Genomic DNA, 12,674 nt, shown 5'->3' on the forward strand with positions numbered 1-12,674 from the left:
TATCACACTTTCCAAAGTGAATCTTATATATTAGATTTAATTGGACTGCTGTAGTGCATATGTTCTTAGATTCTCAACTATGAAGATCAATATAATATATTGGTTGTATAGGCTTAATAACACCATATGTTAATACATTTTACCTTTTTATAGTATCCAAATAACCCTCTTCAACATATTTATCTTGTAAACATGATTATGGTTTTTGTCAATAAAATTAAAACACATTTTATATGAAGTGTGTTTTTATATGTTTGAAACATTAATTCTTTCATGTAAAATTTGTTAATAATTAAAATTATAAATAAATTAATTGTTTTTTTCGTTCAACAATAAGAAAAGAAACGCAATCGTCAATCACAAAGACATACCTCGAAACATATATTGGGATTTTTTTTTTCCAAAATCGTTAGTTTGTTGGTTAGTTAATTATTTTTCATATGTGTTCAAGTTTTAAGTTGCAACTTTTTTTTTCCCTTCATGAACATAATAAATTTGAAATTAAAAACTAAAAACTAAGAAAAAACACTAACGAGATTCAAACTTGGGTCTAAGGTGGAAGAAAAGTCTTGCAAGCAAATTTTACCAAAAGAATCTTGTATTTTCATTTGTAGTTTTAAAATACATACGGTGAAAAACAACAAATTGATACTATGACAATTTTCACGACTTTATAATTCTTTACACTACAATAGAGGAACGAAGCGGTGACCCGTGCCATCTTGGTCAACCACTTCGGTTGGAGTCTTTGAGAATTTTTGTAACTGTTTTCAATATCGTTGGGATTAGAGTCTGTTTTTTTTTTTTTTCAAATTTACTTCTTGATACCTTTGAAGTCTGATTCATTCAGACGTTTGAGTATTAAGAGCGTTTGTTTTATTTCTAAAATAAGAGATCAAAATCTCTAAATGTCATCTGAAGTTTTATGTGGTAAATGTATCCCTTAATACCTCTTAATCCTAATTCATCCTCTATCAAATGGTTCATATTTTGGAGGCTGGAAGAAAATTGTTAGCAAAAACTATTTATCTTTTATACTTATATATATATATATATATTTTTATCTTTTATGTTTTTGAACTAGTTTGGCCAATTCAAATTTCAGATTTCAGAGGTAAAAATAAACAATCTTATTAATCTAGATTTCAGACTTCAGGACCACCTCTTATAAATCAGACTTCAGGACCACCTCTTATAAATCAGGCATGAAATCAAACTTGAGCACATCTTAAAAAACATACACCACCTTAGGGCCCGTTTACTAAACACTTGTTTGGTAATATCAGATAAACATGAAAAGGGCCAAGAATTTTATCCGGTAAGAGCGATGAGAATGATGGAGAGTCTTACCCGGTAAGTGAGGATGACGATTCTTACCTAGTAAATTGTTGTATTCAATATGTTTTGATGTACTAAAATCTTGCACATCAAAATAAATCATAATGTTGACTCCTATCAGTAAGCGCTTAAGGTAAGCAATTGGGTAAACGTCCCCTTAATCTAACTCTACATAAATTGATTTGGATACGTGCGATTATATTAAAAAAAAAAAAAAAAAAGACACCGATGGCTGAAATGCCCATAACGTACGCAGCATAAAACAATTGTTGTTGGACGGCAACATCGAGTTTTAAAACAACCCCGGCGCATGTTAGAGCACGACAGTCTCATTTGAAATTCTACCCGTCCGGCACGAGCAAACGTGACAACCTTATGTAACAACCCGGTCCCACCATTAACATTTTCAAAATTCAAAAGCACTCAAAAAACAGGGGCTATTTTATAACATTTTTTATTTACGAGGGACCTGATTTGTAACAAAACATAACTAAATCTTCTTAAGCAAAAATCAAATCGAGAGAGATACAGAGAGAGAGATGAGAAGCAGGCTGTGGATGTAGAGAGATAGAGAGAGATTATATATACAGAGGGAGAGAGAGAGGGCGAAAGCTTATGGTTGATGACGATGGACCGAGAAAAGGAGAGAGAGACAGAACTAGAGAGTGCGATGTATACCAACTGTTTGTTGTTAGGGCTTGATCCGTCGATCATCGGTGTCGGAGCAAATAACGGTACTCCTCGGGTGGGGTTATTCCGACACTCCAACCCTAAATTGGGTGAACAGCTTTTATACTTTATATTGTCCTCTCTCCGAGGTCCAAAGGCACGTTAACATACGTTTCTCGTTGCAGCTTTTGATTATATTTTATGTACAATCACGATCTGTTTCTTTTGTTTTATCTGACATTGAGATCGATCTTTCAGGATTTTGATAAAGTATGGCCGATTTTTGATTCTACTCAATCTCGCGATTTCCGGAAGGTATTTTTTCTGTTCAATTGTTGGATTTAAGCCGTTAAATAGTAGGTTTGATGTTAATATTTGGGGGGTTTCTTTGTTATTAGGTTGTACAAGGCATCATAAGTGAGTTGGAATCGCAAGGGGCGCTCCCGAGAAGTAATTCGAGGGTTTCATCGCTGGCTACATGTTGTGGACCGAGGTTGGTTGGTGACGTGATGGTTCTTACATCTGTCCATGGATTTACTTTTAATTTTAGTACTATTAGCTTGTGTTCAATTGATGCCACATGATGTTAACCCTTGGCATTATGTGTTATTTATCACAAAGCTTTTTGAAGGAATGTTGGGGGGTGGATGGATAAGACTGTTATTGCTGTATGTTGTCAGGAAGGTGGCAATTATGTGATGTTGGATTAAGTTATTGGCATTGGTCATTTAATCCTGAAAGTTGGAAAGTTATCCAGTAATATATTGCTGGGTTTAGTTTTTGTGGTATATGACTAGTATTGCCAGTAATAATTGTAGATACATCAAAATTTCCTTCAAAGATTTTTGGAGTGCACAAAGTAAACTGCGCAGCTTATCATACAGGAAAAAAGGAAATGATATCATTCTGCAAAGTGGGGGTGTATTATAGCCATATTCCCATGTTTTGCTGTGGAAATAAATAATAAGCTTGCAGTAAAAGAATACTTAGGTAACTGCTATACATAACTACAAGTAGTGCCTATCTATATTTATAGGGTTTTCAAATATGATCTTTCAGTTTCTTTATTGATAATTGCATGGTAGGCACCCTAATCTGTCTTTATTCAAACCTTAAAAGGTCATATTGTGTTGCTGCTGAATCTAATATCATTAACTTCACTTCATGTTCCTGGAAAAAGAAAATTGAAAAGATATATCTCCGGCTTGTTAAGTTTCATGAAGGTTCCAGAAAGGATCATGCTAACTAGAGCCAGTATCCTGCTTTTCTGATGAAAAACCTAGTGGAGAAGTAATGAAGGAGCAGGAAAGTATCTTTGGAAGCTTATGTTTTCTGAGCTCCTCCATAAAATTTTGGTCAAATAAGATTTCAATTTCATGTCCAAGCTTCCTATCTTGGAAACAAACTAGAAATGGAAGTAAGGTGGTAATATGAAATTGCAGTCTCAATTGTACCTAATAGATCCCTGTAAGTTGGAAGTGAAGGATGAAGGAACATATCGTCAGCTACATAATTTCTGTGGTTTAAGTTGTAAATGAAGTGGTTCACTAAGAAACGACATCCCCAAACTTTGTTTCTTTAACATCCTACATGTATGTTGTCTTGATGAATGTATTTCTCCTGCTTGTCTGATTGTAAATGGAATTGTTCTAATTGTGTTACACAGGCAGGTTGAAACCAACAAATAATTTGATATAAATTATGACGTTTGCAGATTTGTGGAACTATTGTGGCAACTCTCTTTGCATGCTTTGAGAGAAGTTCATAGACGAACATATGCAGCAGATGTAGTCTCAAACCCGCTACCTGCTTCCCTGACCGATGTAGCTTTCTCACATGCAGCTACTCTTCTTCCTGTAACAAAGGTACATCATATTTACATTTTGGTTCCTATCATATAATATTTTGCAAGAAGGGGTTTCTACAAAAATAGCCTCTCTACCCCTTAGGTAGAGGAATGGTTGCGTACATTCCACCCCGATCCTACTTCCAAGTAGGATATACTAAGTTCGTTTTGTTTGTTTCTTTCATATAAAAACACTTAAACATATGTATTTTTTTACCTTAAAGTAAGTTTTCAAGCTTATTAACATTGGAGATACCTTCGTTGACAGAGGCAGTAAGCCTGAGTCGTTATTTGTGCCATTCAATGTCACACCTGTATTAATTGCACTTGCTCACATGATGTATTGATATTACGAAAACATGGATACTTATGCCTCATATCTATCGTATGCCACTACCGATCTTGTAAGGCCATTGGTCTGCCATGGTGTCTATTGATCTTGCTTTTCTTTGAAGTTTAAGCCGATAAAGAAGTTACTAAATTTTCAGGGTTGCTAAGATAGAGCTATCAGTTTTCTAAAGGCTGGTGATTTCCAAAGCTTGTTTCATCATTGGGACTGGATACATCATTTTGATGTCTCCTTTGCATTTTGATGCCTATAAGCAAGTTTATCTGAAGCCTAAATTTGCTTCCTTCATTGAACAGGCTAGAATAGCTCTCGAGAGAAGAAGGTTTCTGAAGAATGCTGAGACAGCAGTACAGAGACAGGCTATGTGGTCAAATTTGGCTCATGAAATGACAGCAGAGTATCGCGGTCTTTGTGCTGAAGAGGTAAACATGACAGTTTGTAGACATCACCCTGACATTCAATAATCTTTAAAGATCATGACATCATGTATAGTTTGTGTAATATATACATCCTTCCTTTCTTTGGAGCTCAGGCATATTTGCAGCAAGAGTTGGAGAAGTTACATGACCTGAGGAACAAAGTGAAGATGGAAGGTGAACCATGGGATGAACTTGTATCTAGCTCAAGTCAGAATTCTCATCTGGTTCAGAGGGCTACTCGCTTGTGGGATTCTCTACTATCGCGCAAGAGTAAGTGAAATCATCTCACAGTTTCCTCCTTGCTTCAATTTTCTTGATCTTTAATTGACTCCTGAGGTGGTTTACCATCAACATGACATTATGTAATTTTTAGGTACGTTAATTAGTCAAATGCAGTTTATGCCTCAGTATGACCACATTATTGTAGTCAGAAATTTGTAGCTTATATGTCAATAAAGTAATGATAGTTAAATGATACAGAGGTAAAGGACTAACGACTAGTGAGAATGATTTCTATGGAGTAAGGAAGGAGATTAATTATGATCTGGTACATGCCCTATCAACATCCTTCCACAATTACCTGGAGCATGTTACCTAATTGTCATTGTGATTTTATCTGTTTGTCACCCTCTTTGTGCATCAACCTCTCAAAAGGATTTTTTGTGTGTGTATAGTTGTTTTAAGAAGTGTCCTGGTAAAAATGAAGTTCAATGTGAACATTTCTATTGTGTTCAGTGTGCTACACTTTTTCCATATGAGATCTGTAGGTGCAACATAATTGAATTGCTCTAGAAAACTATGCACCCTGTAACTATTAGTTATGCTTCAGAGTCCTTGGACATTAACTTGTTTAGTGGTTGTGTGAAGAATAAACACTCATGTAATCACGTGCACCTGAACTAAAGTATGTCGATAGTTTATAGCTTATATGTATTGTGGCAGTGTAAAATTCTTGCACTGTCTCTGACAACTAACTTTTGAATTTCTAATGGATCTTTCATTTAACCCATTCTATTCTTTTCTTGGGAAACAGGATGCACTGAGAAAATAGCACAGAGCTGTCTCATGAAATTACCAATATAAAACATATATATTTCCTAGCTTCGAACTTTGTAGTGTCCATACGTTTTTGTAAGTTAGTTTAATCTAAGTTATGTTTCGATGCAGGTCAACATGAAGTTCTTGCCTCAGGCCCCATTGAGGATCTGATAGCACATCGGGAGCATCGGTATTTATCCCTGAATCAGTTCTTATATGTCACTCTTTTTGGTTCTGTTAGTGGCATTTTTTCATATACTTGTGATGTTTGCTTGGTAGATACCGAATCTCTGGATCATCTCTTCTTGCCGCTATGGATGAAAGCAATCAAGTCTCCTCTGCTGATCTAGAGAAGGAACAAGCTGATAGATCACAAGTGAAAGTAAATAGAGAAAATGTGAACGAAAATTTGAGTTCTTCTCAACCTCAAGCCAGTGATGAAAAAACATCTAGGGTGGATGATCGAAGTGGAAGAGGTCAGCCGACAGTTGATATAGCAGAAGTTTTGAGGCGTTGGACTCATGCCCTACAGCGTATACATAAACAGTCGCTTCACCTGGTATTCTATATTAGATGCATCTATGTTTCTTCTTTATTTTGAGTACATTTTGTTCTCAATGACCACTTCCCTACTTTTCTGAATCATCGTAAGGTTACACATTCGAGTAATGGAAAGAATCTCTTTTCAAATTGCAAAAGGAAATGTTAAGTACAAGACAACCTTCTCAAAGCCAATGAGCTTGGTCCACCATGTTCACCCTTCTGAATCATCATTATTCAGCACATTGATCATGTCTACAAGTTCCTGTCGATCACTTAGTTTCATGGATCATAATGATTAATGCATGATCTTCCTACAAAGGGTAGTTGGTTCTCAATGCTATATTGGGTCGTTGATAGTCAAATAAGGACCTAGGCCTTCTATATGTGAATTATTATGAGAGAATTTAGTGTTTGCTGTATAGTGGTTAGTGCCAATTTTATGTTTGGTTCCAATCTGAGACTTAGTTTGAGTTCTGTTTTTAGCATCTAGCTATTACACACACATACAACATTTCTAAGTGCACCATGGCTCACCAAGGCCATTGGCATCTATAGCTTCTAGCGTCCTGCTTTAGACTTCTGTTGACCCCTCATCAAGTTTATGATTCTACATTTGTCATATAGGATTTCACAATCTATTTCTCTGGTCATCTATCGATCTAAGATTTGGCTATGCCATCAAAAAGCAGTAATGCATCTTGTTCAGTGATATATGATAAAAGTAACATTTGACTTCATTATAGGCAAAAGCAAATGATGGTGAAGGTCCAGATCTTCTGCGAAGTGCAAATGATGGCGGTACGAATGGCCATGCTGAATCTTTAGCTACAACACTTGCTGAACATCGACAACATTTAGCTAGTATACAGGCATGTTAATAGTACTCTCTGCTTTCCATTATAAGTGATTTCTATTTTTTAAATGCCAAACCTTGTACTTCTAAAATTTGAAATTATATGAACATTTTTTTTACATTTTTGTAAATTTATGGCTCTTCTTACATGGTGTTATGCATCAGAAGAGATACATTTATATCAAGCTTGAAGTGGAAGGTGTTTGTTTGCCTCTCAAAAGTCAAATCAGGACATTTAATTGAACGTAGGGAGCATATCTGCATGTGAAATGGTTATGACTGGTTATATTCAATGTTGTCAAAGACTGTAGATTAGAAGATCAGTTTTAGTTTGAGCCAAACTGTAATTATGAAAATTTTGAAATTAAGTTCCACATTCACAGTTCTTTCTTTCTAATATCTTGCCCTTCCACTCTGTATCTTTATTTATCAGTTTGTTCTATTCTCCTATTCATGACAAATGTGTTTCCTTTGGTTGTCTGATATTGTTCAATTGGTGTAATATTTTAATAAAGCTCAAAGATGGTCATATATGTCCTTTTGTCATGCTTTCAAATATAGATAGCTCTATCCAGTTTTGTGACATTGTGTTCATCATCAGCAGGGTCCTCTGATAATTCTATTTTCCTGTCAACAACTAAATTCCCGATTACATTAGAGGCTGTATATTTAAGTAGTCAGTGCTAGGCTGGACATGATACCCACAGGAGGAAGTATAAGTTGATGTTGGGAGTCTGTATTATTTTTACCAGGTCACTTCGGGATATGCCCACCTATCAGAATGCGCTCTTGTTGATATTACTTTCCTCAAAAATTGTTAAAAGAGAAAGGCTACACCTTATGGATTGCTAAATAGCTTCTGGGTGCAGTAAATGAAGAAAAATGTATTCCTATTCACAGTTTTCCCTGTGCAGGTGCTTGTTAATCAATTGAAAGGTGTTGCCCCAGCAATACAGAATTCAATATCGGAGCTCAGTGAGGAAGTGAACAGTATCTCTTCCAACCTTCCTCAAGTGACAAACCACTGTGGTAGATCTACCTCACCTGTTCAAGCACAAAGCACTGGAAGGACAATGGTAGTTCTCTTGTACATTATACACATTTTTTGTTGATTACCAAATATTTTTAATTCTCTTTTAAGTACTAATGCACATTTCATGTCCAGGAAAGTAGCAGTGATGAGGTCGCGGATGTTACTTCGAGATTATCAACAACTCATATTGATAAAGTTTCATCTAGTTCAACTGCTTTAAAACTGCCCCCTTTATTTAGTTTGACACCAAATTCAACTGCAAAAAGTGGGAACTTCTACAGGAGACAGACTCAAAGTCATACTAACCATTTGGAGAATGTATCTGAAAACTTGCCTCTCGAACAAACTGTATCAAATAGCCAAGTAAATACACCACAAACAGGTTATATATGGTTCTATCCCTCCTTCAGGTGTACTTGTTAAGTATGAAGATTTTGTTTGTATTTTGTAACTCAAATCTTTAATGTTCTGCAGATGATGAGAATGATTATGTTCTTAACTTGAAGAAATCTGTCAGAGAAGCAGCTTTGTCAACGCGGTCCAGCAATACGGGCCATTTACAAGATAGTCATTCTGATGATGGATCTGAACATTTCTTTGTGCCTCTTTCAGGAACAGGGTTTTCTCGAGTTGGCCAAGAAAAAAAATCAGTTCCATCGAGAAGTAAACAGTTGTTTGTACCTGAAATGAATACTTCCTTGCTAGGGAATCGTGTTTCAGATGTGAACAAGTATAATGCCACACTTGACACGTCCAATAACTTGGATATGCTGAATGACTATGATGGGGTAAATGGATTTATATCTGCTGCTGCTTCGAATTATGCAGAGTCTGAAGGACGATTGTCATTCTATGACCTGGATGAGACTCAAGATCAAGTCTTCTCACCTCCTTTCCTCATGGACGCATCTCTGTCGGGAGATTCATTTGAGGATTTACTTGGTATGTTCATCTGGGAAAAGTCCATATGTTAAGTTTTATACTTAATCTCTCTCTATATATACACCCCCCCTTTGTTGGATATGCAAACCTCATATCAACCATTACGCATATCACATAAAACTTACAAACCAAACGAAAAGAACCTAGTGAGACCCACATATAGGGAGGGTAAGATATATGCAGACCTTACCTCAAATGTTTTTGCAAAGACCTCTGACTTATACATGATTCTATGAGAAACATTCAGTTTTGAAAGTTAGACAAAAGTTTGGGATAGAGGAACGAGATAAAAGATTGGTAGAAAAGCAAGTTAGGAAAGTTGAAAAAAGTGAAAAAGAAAGAAAACTGTAGGCTAGAGCGTGGGACGAAGAAAAGGTACTAAACCACTGGACTAACTAAGAACAAAGTAGCTGCTGATACTATAACCATCCCTCAACCTACGGCTCTGGTACCTATTTGATCATCCTAGTGCACCAATACCTATGAGAGATACTAAACCACTAAACCGAGAACAAAGTAGCTGCTGACTCTTTAACCCATCCCCAACCCCCATCTACCTGTCCACCCCCTTTTCCTGTTCCCATTAACCACCTATTCTAGTCCTACGTCTTGACGGACACTTACCTGAGGTCATGTATTTCGAAATGCCTAAAGCTGTTGTCTGGTCTCAGTGGTTTTTCTCACGTCCTCCTCAGCTTTCCCCTCACCCTCTCGATCCTGACGCATCCCATGATAGCTTTCTCCTATGCACGTGTTAAAACCATCGCAAATCTTCTGTCTCTCATTTTACCCGTGATAGATGCTACCTCCAACTCAGCTCGATTGACCTTGTTCGGTATCTTGACTATCATGGTTCGGTCGCATGTCCATCTGAGCATCCTCGTTTTGGCCACCTCCATCTTCCTCTCATGCACGTTCTTTATTGCCCAGCACTCTGTCAATCCAACTTAGCTGGTCTAATTGCTACTATGTGGACTTTGCCTTTCGTCTTTAGCAGGACTTGTCACACAACACTCTTGTGGCCGCCCTCCAGCTTTAACCACCCGCCTTTATGCGATGAGTAACATCCTCAATCTCACTTATATTCTGAATCATAGAGCCTAGATATTTGGACCGACCAAAGCTGTCATTTTGAGTACCTTTACTCCCCTATGCTGACATCTGCTTCCTTTTCATTATACTAATTACTGAAATAGCACCAAAGGTATTTGGTCTTGGATCGACTAATGCGCAAGCCTCGAGTCTCCAAGTCTCCAATGCCACCCTCCACTGCTCAATCCTAGCATTCATCTCTCTCTTCGTTTCTGGTACTAGTATAATGTCGCCAGCAAATCACATACACCATATAACACACCCCAAGAGCGAGGAGAAAGAAGATGGCCCAAAGCGACAAACCTTCTTGTTCCATACGTTAAGGACTTGAGGTTTAATCTGGTTTAAGATAGAGGCAAAACAAACCGCTTCTCATCTGAGGAGGAAAGTTTGCTGCTTGATTCTTTCTTAGTTACTTTTGGTAACCGTGTATATCTAAATATGTCTTCGATCTGGAACAGTTTATGTCCTTTTACTGGTCTCTGTCGTCAGAAATTCTTTAGGATCGACATTGGAAGATTTTCGGGTTCCAAGGTCATAGTCATACTTAAACTGTATGACCCTTCCATAAAATTCTTTCGAAGGTAGACATTTACCCAAGGCACTGATATCTAACTCGGTGAAATCTGATCCAAAATCAAGGCAAAGTGGACTTAGTGCCATCTTTGGTGTAGCCTTATCTCCATCAGTCCGTTTCACCCACTAGGGTCCTGACGCATGTCATTACCTTTATAGCTAATGAACATCATGACAACTGCATCCGTGTCCTATACATTCTACTATTCAAGAATTGATCTTGAAATTGGATAGCCCCCTACTGCATGTAATGCAACACAGTAGTTCTTTTTGCTGATGAGATTTGATTTCATATAGTTTTTTTAACACTGAAAAATTAGGACCTGCATGGAAGTGGTCATGATCATGCTTGTGCATCTTGTTTTTCTGCACTTGGCTCAAAAGGAATATGAATGTTTTCCTTAGCTAACAATTCCCTTCCCTATAGGAATCAAGTAAAAAAATATTGTTCTACGAAAATTTGATACTATTTTTATTTGCAGCACCTCTGTCGGAAACTGAAACGGCCTTGATGGAGCATTAGTAGAAAGATTTCTGGTGTTGTATTCTTGAGGAGAAGATATAATTTGGTCTAGTTTTGATTCCATGGGTTGTGATCTAATCATTTAAATATACCCGGTGCTTGTTCGGTTTCACGCACTCTTCCAACCGTCATCAATGGGGGAAGCTAGAGGTGTTCTTTTGGGTTTTGGGGGTAGGTTATTTTATTTAATGCCCTTTTAAGTCTCACAACATAACCAACCAACTAAACAACCATGTTGGTTGTGTCTAGTGATGGCATATACAACAGAAGCTAAGCTAAATCTTGTATGAGGTAAGTAAGCTGCTATCAAGGGGGTGGGTGGATTTGATTTGTGAAGGTGAAGACAAGATTGGAGTTTGTAAAATCTGTGGTTGATTCTTTGTTTTTTTTTTTTTGGTTGGGTAATGTTACAAGTAAGAGATGAAGTTGTGAAAATGGTATAAGCTTCTATTCTTTGTTTGTATAATTTTAGTGGGAATTTATGCTGCCACTGCCTTTGTTTTTTGAGGTGGTCATTTTATCTGGTTTTATGGATCAGTGGTTGGACATGAGATGTTATATTTACCTAAATTCACATACAAGTGTTCTTAATTTTCTTATAAACACATCAAATACTGAATTTTACACAATCATTATAATGGGGATACTGAATTTGTTGTAACATAATCACAAGGGTTGTGGCTACGGTTGCATTTTGTCGGGATTAGTCTTGGACGACCTTCCAAAAAATAAAATCACCAATGGAGAAATATAAAAAAGTATACTTGTAATCTTATATCTTGGTGGAAGATTTGGTGTTATGGATTGGGGTAGATTTTTTTTTACTGATTGCACTAATTTTTATGGATTTTGTGTAAGATTTGTTGTTACTCATTCGAAATGGCTTCGAAGTGCTGTCACTTGCGTTGTGGCGTATTGGTTAAGCCTCGGGGGATGTAGTGAAAAATCAGTTTCACCTTGGGTTCGAATCCGGGTACTATCAAAGCCATTGTGGCTATGGAGGTTCACTTGCGACGATACTAGGTCATTTCTAGTCGTCTAAGGGGATGTATTGGAAAATCTCATTCACCTTGAGTTCGAATCCAGACGCTACAATAGCTTTTGTGATTATTGAGGTTCACCTGTGATGACTTTTAAACGGAAGTGGATGTAAGACGTGAATAATTGAAACCAAGTGGCTTTTGACATGTTTGTGTGACAAAATGGGAAAAAAAAATGTGACATGTTAGAAAAAAGCAAATTTCAATCAATTTTTTTCACAATCTTCATCTAAAAAAACAAGTACTCAAAAGGTTTTTTTTATACATGGAATGAAAGTGGCAAGTGAGAATAAAAAAAGCCCCATAACTTGGGGAGTCTTAAGTTTGATTTGTTTCTTAAAATTGTTTTCCTAAATCCAAGATTATAGTAATATATGTTTAAGTTGGGTGTTTATGGGTTGAGTTGATCGGAT

The 12,674-nt window shown here is 36.8% G+C and overlaps 1 protein-coding gene across 2 annotated transcripts; it reads left to right on the plus strand.

Moving 5' to 3' along the window:
* The first annotated feature begins 1,867 nt into the window (after positions 1–1,867).
* LOC112517145 (AUGMIN subunit 6) lies at positions 1,868–11,711 on the plus strand. Of its 2 annotated transcripts, none has more exons than XM_025124490.1 (13): positions 1,868–2,164; positions 2,266–2,322; positions 2,406–2,500; positions 3,722–3,872; positions 4,499–4,624; positions 4,735–4,891; positions 5,789–5,849; positions 5,939–6,218; positions 6,946–7,071; positions 7,970–8,131; positions 8,221–8,470; positions 8,563–9,030; positions 11,181–11,711. In XM_025124490.1, exons 1-13 carry the CDS (start codon positions 1,961–1,963, stop codon positions 11,219–11,221), a joined length of 2,178 nt encoding a protein of 725 aa, XP_024980258.1. In that variant the 5' UTR covers positions 1,868–1,960; the 3' UTR covers positions 11,222–11,711. The 2 variants fall into 2 exon arrangements, with proteins under 2 accessions (XP_024980258.1, XP_024980266.1); XM_025124498.1 differs by lacking the exon at positions 11,181–11,711 and having other exon boundaries at positions 8,563–8,818; positions 8,917–9,007.
* Positions 11,712–12,674: the final 963 nt, after the last annotated feature.

The sequence above is a fragment of the Cynara cardunculus genome, assembly GCF_001531365.2.
Source record: "Cynara cardunculus var. scolymus isolate 2C chromosome LG 1, CcrdV1, whole genome shotgun sequence".
Taxonomy (NCBI): Eukaryota; Viridiplantae; Streptophyta; class Magnoliopsida; order Asterales; family Asteraceae; genus Cynara; species Cynara cardunculus.

Excerpts from the sequence above, each read along its gene's own strand:
- LOC112517145 (XM_025124490.1), top strand. The coding sequence starts at position 1,961 with ATGACGATGGACCGAGAAAAGGAGAGAGAGACAGAACTAGAGAGTGCG. Across the intron at positions 2,501-3,721 it reads GCTACATGTTGTGGACCGAG|ATTTGTGGAACTATTGTGGC; the intron begins GTTGGTTGGTGA and ends TGACGTTTGCAG. Across the intron at positions 6,219-6,945 it reads ATAAACAGTCGCTTCACCTG|GCAAAAGCAAATGATGGTGA; the intron begins GTATTCTATATT and ends ACTTCATTATAG.